This window comes from Oryzias latipes, chromosome 7, assembly GCF_002234675.1.
Source record: "Oryzias latipes chromosome 7, ASM223467v1".
Taxonomy (NCBI): domain Eukaryota; kingdom Metazoa; phylum Chordata; class Actinopteri; order Beloniformes; family Adrianichthyidae; genus Oryzias; species Oryzias latipes.
In genome coordinates this window covers 22,461,472-22,479,444 of record NC_019865.2, presented here as the reverse complement: position 1 = coordinate 22,479,444, position 17,973 = coordinate 22,461,472, and the positions used below count along the sequence as shown (strand labels likewise).

General features: G+C 41.3%; 1 protein-coding gene across 1 annotated transcript in view; it reads right to left on the bottom strand.

Moving 5' to 3' along the window:
* The window catches only part of LOC101158275 (integrin alpha-5-like), a 39,647-nt gene continuing 21,674 nt past the window's right edge, over positions 1-17,973 (bottom strand). The window contains exons 13-30 of the mRNA XM_023956830.1: positions 17,345-17,536; positions 17,214-17,259; positions 16,219-16,332; positions 14,921-14,976; positions 13,908-14,065; positions 13,616-13,753; positions 10,761-10,828; positions 8,992-9,151; positions 8,825-8,917; positions 7,768-7,847; positions 7,565-7,645; positions 7,362-7,467; positions 7,044-7,202; positions 6,393-6,500; positions 3,241-3,354; positions 2,682-2,783; positions 2,479-2,601; positions 1-2,386 (exon numbers count right to left, since the gene is read on the bottom strand). Of these exons, the coding sequence (XP_023812598.1) occupies positions 2,303-2,386; positions 2,479-2,601; positions 2,682-2,783; positions 3,241-3,354; positions 6,393-6,500; positions 7,044-7,202; positions 7,362-7,467; positions 7,565-7,645; positions 7,768-7,847; positions 8,825-8,917; positions 8,992-9,151; positions 10,761-10,828; positions 13,616-13,753; positions 13,908-14,065; positions 14,921-14,976; positions 16,219-16,332; positions 17,214-17,259; positions 17,345-17,536 (1,982 nt within the window). The 3' untranslated portion in view covers positions 1-2,302. The remainder of the gene's footprint in view (positions 2,387-2,478; positions 2,602-2,681; positions 2,784-3,240; positions 3,355-6,392; positions 6,501-7,043; positions 7,203-7,361; positions 7,468-7,564; positions 7,646-7,767; positions 7,848-8,824; positions 8,918-8,991; positions 9,152-10,760; positions 10,829-13,615; positions 13,754-13,907; positions 14,066-14,920; positions 14,977-16,218; positions 16,333-17,213; positions 17,260-17,344; positions 17,537-17,973) is intronic.

Sequence of the window (17,973 nt, the reverse complement as noted above, 5' to 3'; positions counted from 1 at the left end):
TTTGTAAAAAGGGACATTTTATTTAAAATAGAAACCATAACAAATTTAAAAAAGAGAGACATTGCAGGAGCCACATTCCAGCTAAAACAAACCAGAAAAATAACAAGATCTCCCCAATATGGGGTGAAAAATTCACAACAAATCATTCAACAGTTCAATTCAAATTCTCTCCTTGTTATGAATATGTACAACATCTTTTTGAAAGTCCTGGAGAGTGGGCCAAAAGTAAAAAACAAAACAAAAAAAACACACACACAGTGCCTTCTCCTCATGTGACCATTGGGGAAGTAGTAGCTATAAATAATGGATTAACATGTTTAATGAAGAACTTTTTAGTGACAGAGAGAAGGATTTAAGTCAATAAACAAATGGGGGATTTTGTGGAGCGTTTTAATCCAATCACATGGGATGTTTGAAAAGACGGAGGGGGGTTGGGGGGACTGTATTGCTTACGTATGCTGATAAAGTTGTGTTTGAACAGCTGCAGCACATAAATTATTTTGTACTTGGAAGGGTGCCCAAGCTCAACCCAGATGTGCTTTTGGTGCTTGTGACTCCGTTAATGCTATTTCCAAAAAAAAAAAAAAACTGTGAGTCAATGTCCAGTGAAGCAGTGAGTACATCTGAAGCAGGAAAAAGCTTTTAAAAAGAATTACACCTTTTGCAAACAGTCAAAAAAAAAACAGAAACCCATAAAGAATTCGGTGAACAAACTCGGACGGACAAACCTTTGGTTTGACCCAAAAACTTAAAAAAATCGCTGCTGTGTGACATAAATATTGCACTTCCAAACAACGTGGAGTTCCCATTGCCTAGCTGTCATCCCTTTGAGGTATTTGTCATCAAAATTAACCTCAATTATCTCGAGCTACAAAGGTCTAGGCAGTGAGAAAGAAAAATAAAAAACAACACAAAACACACGAAAAACATCCTTAAATATGGCATTCACACAAATGCATGCATGCATGAAGTGATGCACGCATGCAGACACACTCAGCCTGAACTGTAACCCACAGGTGTTAAGTATTTACACTTAAAAGCACTTAAAACATGTACACGAAACAAGAAAACAACACAAACTGTCTTTTTTTTGTTCAGTCCCTGTAGTCTTTTGGTATTGGGATGACTTCCAGCAAGCCTGTTAGTTTAGACCATCCAAAAAAAAAGTATTATAATCGTCTCTGCACACACTGAGAGCTGAAAATGGATCTTTCTGTCATGGCTACATCAATGCTGATTGTCATCTTTGTTTAAAAAAAAGATTACTTGAGAGTTTTCACCTTATTTCCTAGCAGTCTTATTGGCAAAACACCAGAAATGGTTCAAGATATTTGAGGAGAATGTCATTTTTTGACAAAAGCATTGGGCTTGCTGCAGGCCTTGCGTGAGGTTTCGCGGGTCTGTGTTGGTTCCAGGCCCATCCCTGTCGACTACTCAGCTACACACACGGTGCCAGCACTGGTGACTGAGCAAAAACATACAGACCTAAAGCAAAGACATCAGTAGGAGTTCATTTCAGGACTCAAAGGAAGGTCAGTCAGTCTTTGGCGCCTTTGGAATCAGTAGATTTTCCTTTGAGTGCAAAAAAAACCCAAAAAACACCGTCCACCAACCTGAGGCAGAAAGTGATCATTTTCATGAGTAACATCCATTTTTTAACCCGCTTCTCCAAACTGCACACCGGTCCAAATACAGGAAGAAAAACTTCTTGAAAACTCTGGAATTCTATTTTTTAGGGAAAAAAACAATGAAAAGCTAAACAAATCTGGCTATTCCACACCTTTGTGTGGAATCTAGTCAGCCATTGTTTTCAAACTGCATCCTCTGGATTTTAGAGATGTTGGAGGAACGCTCTCAGGCCTCATTAGGGCTGCACTAACGGCTCCCAGGGGTCACAAACTGCACAAGTGAGTGGCTGCTCACACACCACATTTTTAGCACCAACATAAAGCAGATAAACGGGCACTGCAGAATAAGATACACGCGGCATCTTGCTGCTAAAAGCTTGCTGGCTTCACGCTTATAGCAGGCACCCTTGTGATATAGCCAAGCCTTTTGGCTCTGAGAAACTATTTAAAAAGAACTGGTTAAAAAAAACAAGACATAAATTAATTAACAATAAGTGAAATAAACATTCATGTGGTTTGAAGATCTTTGGGTTTTGCCTCTAGTGCAGCACAGTGGAGTTCCAGTGGTCTCTCCTCATCTCTTCACTTATTTTTTTGATCGGCGTCGTCCATCCTGTTTCCTGCATTGCAATCATACGGCTGCATGTAATACTTCATGTAGCTCGGGTGGCCAGTTATGCTTCAGACGCCGCTTGCGGTTTCAGTTGAGCTTTCTCCATGGCCGTGCCGTAAGGTCCAGATCGTTTGAAGAAGCCCAACTGCAAAGAAAAGACAAACATGGGATGTGAGCATAGAGTCAACAGTAAGTTGTTTTTTTAAATCCTAAATCATTTTGCTTCTCAACACTGACCCTGTAGAGGACGTAGATAAGTACAGCCAGGAGCAACAAACCAGCCAGAATAGCCAAAATTATAATCCATAGTGGGACAAAGTTCTCGATATCTGGTTTGTTCCACACCACTGGAGTCACCACCTGGGAATTACAGAAGATGTCATTATTTGATCCCTATTTTGAGGGGATTTAACAGCCTAAAGGAAAAAAATGGCAAATACCTTCTTCTGTCCATTTGGTAAAAATTTGGGTTGGATTGCATATGGCATCTTTTTCACACTGTATGCGGCGAGGCACTCCAAAACATACTGCCTGTAAGATCTCTGTAGACAGAAACATTACCAAAAACTTCAGTTATATTTATGATTGAAAAAAAGAGTGCAGTTCGCTGAAGGTGCACTAGGTGGCGACAAAGACCACAAAAGCATATCCTTCCTGGGGGAAGAAGTGACTTCCGCCAAGTTTCCAATACGTCAGACATGTTCAGCTGAACAGCAAAGGCGCTAAAAAACTGCAGTGCAGCTCAGGCGTGACAGCAGTGAGGAGCTCCATTACAAGAATGCAACATGAAGTCTGTTGGGGAATCTGAATGAAGTCACACTGTGCTTGCTCAATTTTTCTTTTGTTTCATAAAAAGTTAAAGGAAAATGTTTTAAAAAAAATTGAGGAAAAACACATTCATTAGAGGGGGGGGAGTTTTCTGCATTGAGGAAAAGTTCCTGAGCTAGAAACTTATTCACAGGATCTGTGAAAGTTTGAGTGAGATCTTCTCCCACTGACCTCCATGAAGGTCTCCGCTCTGAGGCGGGAGCGCACTTTGACGAGAGCCGTGGTTCCCTTCTCCAGCAGGCCCACGTTGCAGCGGATCATCCAACACTCCACATTAGAGCAGGACTGTGAAAGCAGAGACCAAATCATCAGCACAGACCCTAACAAACCGGACTCAAATCCAGGAGATATTTGAGAAAGAAAAATTGTTAACAGAAACAAAAAGTGGCATTTTTGTTGATGCTACTAGCTGAATAATTGCAACAAAGAACCCAATGTTATGATCACTGTTCCACGCCTGCTTTGAATTAAACTACAGGAATGTCATGAGACTGTAAAAATCCAGCATGCACCAGTTGCCACATTATTGCCCAACCACAGAAACCGGCCCATTTCTACTCAAGACTGTTCCAATACACAGTCTTAATTGGATCCCCTAATGCAGCTTTAAGATTTTAAAAAACATGTGCACAGTGTCCTTTTAGAGAAACAGACCACCCCCAAACTGAGAGGTTTTGGTGGGTTTCCTGCAGGAGCAGATTAGATAACTTATGACACAAAGGAAGGCAAACACAGGGAGGGAGGGAGGGGCTGCCAACTTTCCTCAGGGTTCCTGGTTTAGTCAGGCTTAATGATTGTTCAGAGAGACGGGGAGCGCATCAGTCCACTTCCTTTTCTGTGGACCTGCTCGATGCCCCGTGGTAAGAAGGTCCCAAAGGTCTGAGAAAAAGGCGGGAATGGTCCCGAATCAAAGACGCCTCAAACCCGCGGCCCACTTATCCTCCCGGCTGGGATTACGCGGTCATGATGTGGATCACAGAGGTGCAGGGGCTGTTCCCACAACTTCATAAAACAACTTTCTGACCTGTCTGCACATCTGCAGCACGCAGAGATGGACACTTTGTCAACCAAAGCCTAACCTCCAAGGTGTTCTAGAATACTGTTATTTTAAATACCCACAGAGTTTAATAAATAGAATAGAATAGAACAGAATAGAATACAACTTTACAAATCACACCAGGAGAAATTCACTCAATACTGAAACTGGTTTCAGTACTGAGAATATTCAAACCGATTGAAGGCACCTCTTAATCTCAGTTTGACATTGTTACATTGACATAAAAACTAGATTAGCCAACTTTTGTTTTTACAAAAAACATTGGCCATTTTTGTCATTCCACATTAAAAATGCTCATTTTCTTTACACTCTGGGCAGAATGGTAAAGCTGTTTATTGTAAACCTTTTAAATTTTTCAATAAGCACTTTAGGGATATTTTTAGTGCATTTATTTACTGATTTTCTTCTATTTTCATTCAAATTGTTTATTATTTAATAACGTGCAATTAGGTTGTTTTGGGATGTAGGAGCAGTGGTTTTCCACACTATTCTTTTTGTGGATTGATGTGGTTTATTTAATCCTGTCTACTTAACCATAGAAATGAAAATCAAATCAAATTAAATAAGAAAATTAACAAAAATAAACATTTTCTCCAGAAATGTGCTTGTTTCTTACATCCTGTGGTCATAAATGAAAACTTTTACCAGCATTTATTGATTAAAACACATCGATACTTTTGTCATATAAACCTATAACAAGTCATTTTCGAAATGCCAATAAGGGTCGAAAATGAACATGGACATACATTTTTTGCTTGGCACTGTTTTTGTTATATTCCTCCAAAAACCTGAAAAATATATTATTTTCCCACTGGGCAGTGTCCAATATCTGCTGGTATTTTTGATATTTTAATACTAGTTTATACTATTTAGTACTAGTTCATACATTTTCTCAGAAAAGTATGTATTTTTGCAATCAAGAAACATCCTTTTGAGTCCACTTCAGGTTGAATTTACACGACAGCTTGACTGGGGCTGCATAACGTGAGGAAATGTCTTCTGATTGCAGGGGGCCCATTAACCTCTTTATGCCTGATGTTATATTCAGTCATACTAAACATTAGTTATTAAACATTGCAACATTGCAAATTTAGCCACATAAGGCAGTAAGGGGTTCAATAGCCTTACTTATGTCAAGCGATTGTCATATTTGCCTATTGATTCAACAAAGCGACAGACTGGCGACCTGTCCAGGGCATCCGCTGCCTACGCCCAAGTAGCCGGGATAGGCTCCGGCAGCCCGGAAAGGGACAAAGCGGTAGAGAAAATGAAGGATTCAATAAAGGAAAAATGTTCAGCTGGAGCACAAATCTTATGTCACTTCCTCTCGTCGGCAACATTGCGACATCTAAACAATTAGATTGGCTCTCATAATTCACACATTTTTTGTACGTTTGTTGCTCCTACTGTCACTACACGATCAGTAACAGCTACCCGATCAGTCCAGCGCATGTGTAACCACTCCCTCTTGTCGCCAATTTTGGGACGGTAAACCAAATTGATTAGCTCCGGTGTTTCGTACGTTATGTGTTTGTTGTTCAGAGATTATACAAATTTTAATTCATTATTAAAGTCGGAGAAAATCGTGCTGTAAAAACAAAAAGGCTTTGAAGCAGCCAAATACAAGTTGTTGTAGTCTCACAGATTTCCCAAAAGTAGCTCAAGTATGGGATCTGTGCAAGAAACTCACGTTATTTTACATTTTATTTATCTATAGTCATTAGATATTCGGCTTGTTTCCTAAACATGTCTTTGCACAATCGTCCCGAACTGAATCACTACAAGAGAATTAGAGAAGCTGTTAAAAAGTCATCCACAACATTTTTTCATAAAGGGGTGCATATAAAAGCAGCCTTTGTCCTTTCTGCACAGCTCAGCAACTCTTCAAACGAGCCTCACAGTAGGAGTGACTGTTTGACTTAAGCCCTTGAACACCACTGAGACAGAGACACTTTAAGAGATGTCTGTCCTCTTCAACTGTAGACATGAGTGAAACTGAGGGCTGTTAAGGTGGAGAGTCAATGGGCATGTCTGAAGAATTAACGGATTAGGAGAAACTTTGCTGGGCAGAAGTAAATTCCTGGAGATGGATGAGGAAAATTTAGCTACTTACTAAGGATCCGAGCAGTCTGGGTCAAAAATGAAAGGATGTGTAAAAAAAAAAAACACTTTTATGGGAAGTGATGCAAAAATATATTTCACCAAAAAACTCAAATTTTATTTCAAATAAACACTCCTCAACTGTGGGTTCTGCGTGACAGCTTACCAAGTTGGAAGAATGATCTAGTGGATTTTTGTGGGCGTCCCTCCTCTCAGCGCGATGCTCCTGTGCCTTCAGAGCCAGAACAGGAGATTCCGGAGTTGCGTGTAGCAACTAGAAGAGGATGCAGACACACAGAAAGACCACCCATTAGAACAACAACCAGGGAGAGGAGCACACCACCCTTTCTGTCAATATGATGGTAACATGACCCAGACGCTTTTCTGGCCATTAGTTAGAAGCATGTGAACTCCCCACCTAGTGGATTCCCGTGGAAATATGCCATACTTAGCGATTCACAAGGGAAAAGAGCAATTAGGTCAAAGCTGAGACAGATGACAACTTACAGCTCTCCTCAACATCTGTCAAGCTTTGTGTGTAAACAAAAACAACTGCACGGAAATGCTTTGCCCACAGAATACAAGGGCTACTCCGCTTCGTGTAATGTGGGTGTAGCCGTAGGTTAGAGATGATTGAGTGCAGCGGGTCATCAAATAAGGAATACCTCAAAGGAGATGTAGGGTTAAGTGTCATTGGGTGGAGCTGGGAATTTTGGGAGAAGGGAAAGATGGATGTGGGCCAAAAAGTAGGAACCAGGCTTTGGAAGCATCTATAATTTAGCCTCATTTGCACTTGAGATTAATGCGGGAAGCTTACTTTAAGGTTGAGGTGGGTGATGTTTTTGTCCAAGGTGCAGTTGATGGGGCCTTTGGTGGAGAAGTCCACCCGGTAGAGAAGAGCATTGGCCTGGGCATGGAGGGGGCAGCGCACATCAAGAGACGTATGGCTGATGTGACTCGGTCCGTTGTTTTTAAGCTGGAAAAACAAAGAAGATATGGTTTTATATCAGATAGAAAAGCTTTATGCAATCTATAGCTTTCAAATTGTATTTTATTTACTGGCATTTCTTGAAAGTCTTTTATTTTGAAGGCGAATTGGGATGTTAATTTCAAACCAGTTTGCTGAGCTGCTTACCTCATAAATGTGCTCCACTGCAGGATCCTCATCCGGTTCTCCCTCATGATTTTTGGGTACCTTCCAGTTGGCTGGCGGCAAATAGACCTTATCTGGCCGAGACACACTACGAAAGGGGAGGACGGTGGTGAGGACATGCGTAACAGAAGTACTGCTGACCTAATGCACGCCGTAGGTGCAAATGTGTGGAGCTCAAAACACACCCATTGAGAACGACATCAGCTTGAACAATCACATCGAGTATGTAGGACACAACTTCACTGTGGGAGTTGTTTTCATTTTTACTGTAGAAAGAAAACAGAAATATTCTGATTACTTTGAGACACAGAGATGCTTCTAAATCAGCAACCACGCAAAACGCAAAACCTCCCAAAGAAACAGTCTATTTTTTGTTTTGTAAGTTTACCTGCGAATCTGCAGCTCAAACTGGATGGTTCTGTGCGTGTCCTTCAGCCGCGGTACCGTAAAGCGCAGCCCTGCCCAGAGCTGCATGGATAAACATCATTGCAACTATTTAGACAGAACCCAAACATGCGATTTCACTCTTACACCATGATTACAACCCATCAAGCAACAGGGAAAAAAAGAAAGATGTGGCAGCTTTGATGTGACTTAAAAACAAACTAAACGGGTGAAGGGGAGCTTAGACTGAAAATCCTTTCTCCTGTTTTGTTCAAAGCAGCTGGGTTATAGAGTCAAGGTGGACCAGATTTGTGAACTTTTTCAAAATAATGATCTTTTTATACAAATTTTGCCTAGAGTCTCTTAGCTATTGTGTTCAAATGAGTCCTTTTAGGACTCTTAGTACTGTGAAATGACAACGACTCTATACTACAACTGTCTCCTTTCCCGAAGCTGCCAGTGTCTGTCTGCAGAAACATCACAACTTGTGAGTCAGTCGTTAAAAAGTGGAACTGAAGTCATGAAGGGAACTTAAGGCACAGACAGAGTTGACTTCCTGTCACCACAGTTCCACCTACAACCAACAACCACAGACCACTGATTCTCTGCAAGCAGCAACTTTGGGAAGGAACATTATTGCTTTCAACACCCACTCCGATCATCTTTTGGTCTAATGAAAAGTATTCCCAGTGGTCTTTTAATTATGATGATGTTGTTTTCAGCCTAAATAAAAATAAACAAGCAGCATTAGTTCATTAGAAAATCACCTCTGAGTTGCTGCAACTCAGCCCCCCTTCTTCTTCCTATTACTGAGAGCTCAGAAGAGAAAGCTTGTGGCCCGCCCAGCATATTTTTAATGTCAGGAAAACATTATTTTTCAGACTGTATTTTTTTCGTCTGCTCCTGGTTTAAAACCATTTGAATGAAGAAATACTCAGAAAATTGTCTTTAAATATGTTCTCCATTATCAGAGAAATGCCACAAGAACAAGAACAAGCAAAAACACAATTTTTATCAGAGTGGGTGTTTAAACAAAGGCATTTAAGTTTAAATTCTCTTACATTGGTACCAGCTCTCATGGGGTTCCCCAAATCGCAGCTGAGGTAGCGTGTCTGATTCTCCGTATCATAACTGCAGGTCAGCTGGGCAAAGCTCTGGGAAGCAAATCAGTCATGTTTGTCTTTGAAAGTTTCACATTTTCAGCGAGCCTCGTGGTGTTTCCTCTCACCTCATTATTGCGGGCGATGCCGCTGTAGTCGGCTTCAGGGGGCAACACCACGTGCAGCTCTGCCTCGTACGCTCCTCCCTCACCCTCATTCCTGGCGTTGAAAATCAAGGTCAGCGAGTTGTCATCGCCAAGGTAGACTTCCTTCCTTCTGCTGAGCGCCCTGTCAAAGAGGAAAAAAACCCTCTTTAACTGGATTAAATTATTTGCATATGTAAATAAAGGAGACATTAGATGAAAAAGCTGCAGAGTCAGGTGCTTTAATGAGAGCACATCCTTTCCGGTAAAACATTAGATTAGCAAAAATGACGCGACTAAAAAAACTCACTTCCAATGAAAGTCCCTCCATGGTGTAGTAATAAAGTCAAACATGCTGTACAGCAGATTGTGGTATTGTTAAGCCAGCATTTGTTGCCTCCTCTCACTCCCACCAGCATTCTCCTCAGCAGAGTACAATAAGAAATTCCATATGGAGGGCTACACAGACGCTTTTAATTACAGCTTGTTCTCATGAAGCAGGAGAAGATTTGTGAAGCTGATCCCCAGCTGGCCTCAGACAGGACCAAAGTCTAACGGGCATCGCACTTTTTAAACCAAACAAAGGCTCAAAATTAGAAAACAACACAAAACCTTGAAGCCTCCTGGGAGTCTAACAGGTTCTGTGATTTGGCAGATGTGAGGAGAACACTAGAGGAATGCCGGAGTTCGGAAACTCCACTTAATCGTGACCACCCTGTCAACCCTTCCAACTGCCATTAAGCATCAGTAATTTACGGCAGAACAACACGATTTTATTGTAATGGCACCGATTTCACTTTCAACATCTATCGCCCGCTGCGGATCATTCCACATGTGACAGATCGGCCTGTAGATGAAAAAAAATGGAGGCAGATGGTAGATAAATATAGGAATGTGAAATCAAAATGACAGAGTGGAGAAGGGAGTATCGGGGAGGCTGTTATTTTTGAGAAAAATGCTTACAGATTTCTCGAATCAAAGTGTGGCAGGGGTGGTGCTCTTGACGGCTTTAGAGTCCGTCGAGGTTTGACTCTGGTAAACAAGTCCTCAAACAGATTCCTTTCATCTTTCCATCCTCTGTGCACCTATGAAGCAGAACTGCTTCCTGTTTTTCTAAGGATGGCATGCGCCTAACAGCACGGCAACATTTGGGTTATTAACACTTGGGTATGTTACACAAAAGCAGTCGCACCACAAAAGCAGCTGTGTTTGTGCTTTGAAGCTCAAACCAAAGGTGACATTTTTCACAATAGTGGTGAGGACGTCATTGCTCCACTATGAGCTATATAGGATTTATAATCTGTATTCTCTATGTGTCTCTCTGCCCCAACTCTCCGCCTGTAACTCGGGGGAAATTTCTAATGAACTACTGCTGCTCTGCAGAAACTATGTCCTAGATCCAGGATTTTTAATTTTGACTAAAAAGTGCATTATATTGATTAAAAGACCATTGGGAACGCTTTTAAAATAGATCAAAAGATGATCGGAGTCGGTCTTTCAACGCCTATTTAAAATAAATTGTTTGTACTTATGTGACATGACAGTTGGTCAAAGAAAATATGACTCAAACGACTCAGGTAAAAGAAGAAAAAAAGAAGAATGTATAGGGTTAGACCAAATGTAAACAATGAAAAACCCACAGAAGGCCACACAAAAGCATTTTCTCATCATTAAAAAGTTAAAATTATTTAGGAAAAATACAAAAAAGGGAGAAAAAGAGTTTAAAAAAATTAACTGCATGATTATGCACTCACCCAAGAACTTCAAGCTTCAAATCAGGAACGCAGATGTTGTCTTCTCCACAGTCTAGTAGAATTTGAGCCTGAAAAAAGAATAGGTGAAGAAAGTTTTAACACGCCAGCCATCTTATTTTCCGAAATGCTGATTTTATAAGAGCTTTTTAAAGGACACGGCAGCATACGTGTGTCAGGACGCATGCAGGATGACTAATTCCTTCCTTTCCCTACGGCTGCCAACCACAGCACACCTGGCCGGCAGCCGTTTGTATTTACAAGGCATCATTAAAGAGTTGGAATTGTGGCTTTTCAAACAATTCGAGGTGTCATGACGAGTTCAGATGGCCCGATGAATCAGCCGTCCCGCTCCTGTTTTCTTTCTGTGATCTTACAGTCAAGAAATACTGGGCAGGAGAAGCAGAGCGCGCAGCTGCCTGCTCTCACCATCACGCCACATCACAGCAGCGTGCGGTGAGCCGCACTTTTTCCACACACTACACCACCCTGCAAACCGCAGCGGTGTATGATCATATGGAAAAGGAGAAGCCTGCAGAGAACATGCTGAGGCGCAGCCTGTTGACCTGAAGACAAGAGTGAGGTTTGACAAAGCCCCGTAGAGGGAGCGTCGCCAAACGCAGGCTGCAGAAGTGGAAGACCGCTGCACGTGTGGCAGGGAAAGCCCTGCGGATTGCTAAATTGCACCCTGCTGCCACTGACAGTGCGATGATGCTCATGACGATGAGGATAATAAATAGAAATGGAAGAGGAGATTACAGAGAGCGGAGCATCCTCTTTGTCATTACAACGTGCACGGCCTCTAATTATGGACTCCATGGTAACCAAAAACGCTATCTCGCCCCCATGTGCATCCTCCCCTCTACAGAGAGAGCCGGAGCCCTTTGCAGACCCATCAGTCGTCCTGAGCTGCATCAGGCAGCAAAATCAAAACACTACTTTGGCTGCATGAAAGGACTCCATTTATCAGGGTCACACACATACACATGGTCAGATGATGTTACAAAAAGAACAATAAGGGCATTGATGAATATTTTTTAGACATTTAGTCTCAAATGAAGGCAAAAACAAGGCAGGATACTTTCAGAAAAAATATAAAAATGATGATTAATGCATCTATATCATGCCTGAACTTTTCATAAAAAGATCATGGAATATGTGAAGATGAAAGACAGACTTCTACAAGCAGATCTACGCTAGCTTGAAAAGACTTGGCAAGAGCATTCAAACGCAGCACGATCTTCCACACATTCTCAAAGCATATGTGGAAATCAATAAAGGATCGTATGTCTGTTCCAACCCAAGGCTGTGGTGCAGTGGTCACCCTTCACAGTTGCATTCATGCGGCATGAAGCAAGACTAGTGAAACATACTGGCAGTCTGACCTCCCTCTGGTCTCTTCCCCCCACTTTTTTACACAGATCTGGCCCTTTGTTATGAAAAATGTCCCTTTTTTTGAAGCGTTAGGTTGATATCATAGTTCGTTCCCGTTTCAAGGTTCGGGTCGGCAATGCATCACAGCTGCAAGAGGCCAAATTGCTCTGCTATCTAGGAGAGACATCAATGAAAACAGGAAAACTTTAGAAATACACCAGAAGAGAAAAAGAAAGGCTGATCAAACTGCTGCCATTTCCTGAATCTTTCAATCTGATAGAGAAGTTGCATATGGTGCACCACAGCTGAGAAGCTGCCATATTTAGCCAAAGAAGAACTGCTCAAATCCCCCAAGACAAACACAGAGTCTGGCTATGCCGCTATCAGAGATATCAAGGCTTCATCTGCAGGAGTCTTTATGTGACCAGGACCTTCAGCAGGCTAGCCCTGCAAAGACAGGTGAGCACAACTCCTACATTTTCATAACAGTAATAATATGCGTTTTTTATTAAACAGATGACGGAGAATGGCTCTATCCTCATCATCATTTACCTTATCCTTACCAACGGTCCGTGAGACAGTTGATACCAGGCCACAGAGAATAAAAACATATGTTGTGTTTTTCTGTTTTATTTACAGTACAATCTGATTTAGAAGAAAGTTTTATTCTGGAAATCTACTGGGTTCTCTCCACAACACCCAACTCCTCCTTCTTGACGGATGTCAAGTCGCTCGGTCACGTGTCGAAAACACACCCACTACTTTCTTAAGTGGCTGCACCGACCACTAAATTGAAACCCCCAAGCTAGCAAACATGAAAAAAACAAACTCATTTAAAAAAGCCTTCCACTTCAAAACAAAAGAAATCTGCATTTAATTACCAGAATTACCATAATAAGGCAGAATATTCAGCAACTTGCTGTCTAATGTTTTACGAAGATGCTGCTAATAAAGTTGTTCAAACAGTGGACCCACGTTTATTATTATATTTAGAAATACCATTTTTAGTGACTGTTTTCTATCCGTCGCACCTTAAAAGTCGCACGAGGCTAAGGTTGTTGTTTTTTTTGTTTCCACTTTGACAGTTATGGGTTAAAGGAAAATCTCTATCACATATGAATGGTTCCTACACTAAATCTAGTCAACAAATAAAGTTGAAACCAGCTGCAGATATTTCACAGAGGATGAAGAAAAACTTTCCCCTCAAAAGTTAAGAGAGACTGGAGGTTGAGAAAAAAAGATTGAAAATAGAAGCCAACTTCAGCCTTGAAAGTTTTGTCTGACATTAAACCAGACTGTAGCCTAAAGACGGTTGGGGACCGCTGATCTAGAGAACATGAACCACAGCAGCATAAGAGCAAGGGAACGATATTAAGTGACAACACCTACACTTTATTTAGTTTTGCAGCCTTGCCAACTCTTTAAGGATTCCTTAACTGTTAATTAAAAGTAGGATCAGACAAAATAAGATCTTTTAAACGTACCTTCCGCTCGATCACATTGGCGCTCTGATAGTTGAGGATGGGCTGCAGACCATGAACTTCATTGGCAGCTGTTTCATCCAAAGTCAAGTTCAAGGCCATAAAAATAGAAGACAGTTTGTCCCTGAAGTCCTTTTCACTCTGCAATTCAACACATTTTTGCTTTTTATTAAAACACAGTCTGTATAACCGCTTGGAGTTAGATGGATTTCAAATTAAAAGCACGTTAAAAATGTTTCTCTTTTCAGGATGACAATCTTTACACATGCATCCCACTAGAGATAATAATACGTACTCTTAGGTAGATCTTTGTGTGATTGCACAGACGCTCGCCACGGCGCACCCGAACGCTCCTCTGAAGCAAAGGCTGCTGGGAGTCCAAGAATAGAGCCCTCTTCACTGCACCCTTCTGCTTGAGCTTGAGACTATCAAGCTGCACTTCCACATTGAAATCTGAAACACACAATCAAGCATTAATGGAGAGACAAACGCTGCTGAACCATACCATGGAAGCCCTGAAAAATTTTAGTTTTAGTTTTATAAATTAATGTATGATGAGCATTAGAAGGAAATTTTAAAAAAGATATTTGGAAAAAAGTCAGTCTTGTTTGTTGTTCTAAGGGAGTCTAAAAACTGCTAAATCTGTTATGCTACATTCACAGTGGGCTTGGAAACACGCATTCAACTAAAGAAAAGTCTATGTCAACATGCGTATATACATATTTCGTGCTTCTGCGTTCAACACTATCACAATCACCCGTTATTTAAAAAGTTTTTTAAGGCCACTTTTGGGCTCTACATTAAACTTGCGTCAGAAGTAAAACTACTTGAACTTTGATCAATCAGGGACTTGGGATTGGTAGTAACGTAGGGGTAGCGTCCTATTTAAAACACGGAAGCCCTAACCGTTTGAAACGTGATCATGGAGGAGAAACAAAAATAGCGGTTTGTCCCCAGCTGGAATGACTGTATATGACACCAAGTCTTTCATGTATTGGAATGGAGCTGTGAAAGAAAAAGGCGGGAGCAACATTCACCAGATTTGCACCGCTTTAACGTTATGCAATAAGCCTCTTCTAACAGTAGGTGCCTGCGCTAGCATCGGGTAACAACAGTTCAGTGTGAACACCATATGCTAAACGTGTGTTCAAGAATGCCCATGTTCTTGAACGTGCATCACATGGCCGGTGTGTACGTAGCTTTAAAATGTGAACATGCAGAATGACACAGATCTACAACAATGACCTAATAGAGAGCTGACAATTCACAATGCCTATAATAAAACACAGATGTGTAATATTGGCTCACCTAGGAACTCTGGTAGATGCTTCCCATCAGCAGAAATACAGTAACTTAGGTTGACACTATTTTGGAAAGAAAGAAATAATGAGAGAAGCACATAGAAAATTCCGCACATAATGCATAAACGTCACTTGTTCTCTAACTTCCTCCCATGACCCAGTTTCATCCTTTCGGCTGTTATGTTTCACATTACAAAGCATGGGACAGATCGGAAATGCAATGAATAATATGAAAACAGCGTCAATGTGCTTAAAAACCATGCAGGGCTGGCATCTGGACATTATCGCCAGCTGGGCTGATAAAGTACTGAGTCTCCATTTCCACCCACACCCCCAGACACACAGGAAAGAATAGCAGAGTTAAGTAGGGTGAAATTGTGCAAAGACTCATGTTTCAGTGCTGACCAGTCAATGGCTGGCTGTGTAAGAGCATGTGTCTCTCCCATGACATCAGCCATACAACACGCTGCTGCTCTCCAAGTCTGCAACGCTAAATCCCTCAATCCTTTTACTGTTAGCTCCACTCCAGATGAGCACAAAAGACCCGAGCAAAGAAATGGAACCAAAAAGAAAGTTTTAAAAAAAAGAAAGAGAGAAAAAAGAGTAAAATAAATAACAAAGGCTTCATTTGGAGAGTAGTTCATGTAAATGCTTCTGAGTCTGCACAACTGTATGCACGAGCTTAAACGAGTATTCGTGTCCTGATGTTTCCCAGCTGTGTTTCACCACCAAACAATATCTCATTCAAAGCAACTGCAAAAAAAAAAACTCCCAGCCCTTCTGCTATAGACCTCCTTCCCATTATCCCCTCTGCTCTCCTTCACCCCCTCAAAAAACTCCCCATCGCCAGGCAACGCAGCGTAATCAAGACATATGTGTATACAAGAGTTTCCTTTATGGATCAGGATGTGGAGAAGGGTGGGGGAAGCACACACAGGAGTGCAGCGTCAACCATGTGGAGCAGCAAGTAACTGTCATCTGTTTCCTTTCCCCTTTTTTTGCTGCAGCGGAACACTGTGCACAGGCCAAAAGAGTAAAACAGCTAACAATGCCGCTATTCAGCATGTTACTTCGCTGCAACTCCACCAAAAAATGGGTGATGTAAAGACATTCTTTCAAATAGGTAGGACCGAGGAGGGTCTTTACGAAGACGATGCTGATGTAACACATATTCCTGACAGGATAGGGGTTTTATGTATGACTAAAAACAAAAAGTTCCTTATTTTGGCAATGGGGTCAACTGCATCTAAACTGAGTCACAGGATGGCCCGACAGCACTGGGCTCTGATGAATCTGGAGACTCACCAGGAAACAGGAATGCTGGAGTTTCCACTGGAAACCATGCAGTTTTTCTCCTCTGGGTTGATCATGGTGGGGTAAACTGTCAGCGAAGCAGAGGTGTTCACAATTGGACGAGCTCTGTGGATTTAAAAAAAAAAAACATTTGCTTTAAAATTGTTTTTTAAAGACATTTTCAACCTAAAGTAGTTACAAAACACATTTTATTTTAGTCACAAAACAAGACCCACTCCAATGACAATGGGATTTTTGGGGATTTTAACATGTGGCTTTTTTCTCATGACGGAGGATAGATGCTGTAACTTATTTTCCACGCTGGAATGACATCTATTCACATATCAGAATGAATTGTGTCCTGTCTTCACTAGTGACTAATGTATTGTAAAGAATACACTCATGAAGACATCAAAAATAATATTTCCAATACTTTTTCTAGAATAATACCTGATCTCGTGCTCTTTTTTGGAATATGTTGTGTATCTAGACCAGGGATGGGTAACTCCAGGCCTCGAGGGCAGCATTCCTGCGTGTTTTCCAACATATCCTGCTTTGGCATGTTCTAATTGACTGGACACACCTGAACCAGGTAATCAGTCAGGAGTAGGGCTTGGAAATCATGCAGACACACCGGCCCTAAAGGCCTGTTGTTGCCCATCCCTGATCTACACCTGGTCAATGACCGAATCCAAATTGCTTCCCTACACTTCTGGTTCCTCCCCATCACTCATTGTGGGGGTATTTGAAGTTACAGTGGTGTCCAAAGTGTCTTTTTAAGGAAGAACTGTAGCGCCTTAAGGGCTGGCAGCTACGTGCTAACGTAGCTCACTGGTGACTATTGATGATTATTGATGAGCGATAATAACGTCCGAATTTGAAACACAATTTCTCGGATTCAGTCATTATGTTTGGGCTCCTATCGCAGTATGGTTAGCTCCTTAAAACAAACATCTATACAAAATAAATACAGTATCTGCACAGAGCATACATTTAAAAAAAAGTACCTATAGAGGACTGCCTTATCGACGCCAAAGGCCCCAACGATCAGATCTGAGACAATAAAAGCACAATTACAAAAAAACATTTCAGAAAGGAGAAAAATATGCACATTATTTATCAGTAAATTTGGATTTACCAGGGTATCCGTTCATGTCCAGGTCCTTTGCTCCTCTGAGAGAAAACCCAAAGCTGGGAGGCACAGCTCCGGCGGCCCACTGGCCCTTGATCACCTGAGACGTTTTTTCCCTGAGACCTTCTGAGAACCCGTTAAAGATGTAGACCAGTCCTTTCTGGTCCTCCCCTCCAAATGGACAGCTTATAGCCACATCTTAAAAACAAAAGGGGGTCCAAATGTACTTGTTTTTCTTTGAATGGCACACACATTCTATCCATACAATAATGACTGGGAGCCAAATAAACCTTAAGTTTTGCTACAATGTCAAATTTTCTCATTAAGAATAACACTCGGAGGATGCAGCTTTAACTACAAGAACTAAAAACAAATTCTTTAACAAATTCTTCATTGTTCTTTTAGTATATTACTTATTTAAATTGTTTAAGCAGCTGGAGTGCACCGGAATTTTGTTGTCACAAGTCTCTTGTGTAACAATGATAATAAAGGCTTTCTGATTCTGATTCTGATTCTGAAGATCCACTCCCGTCATCTTCAGATCTATTTTAAAGCATTCCCTGTAGTCTTTCACGTATAATTATGCTGTTTTTAGCCAAAATCAAACATTTTCTTAAAATATGTCCTCCATCACG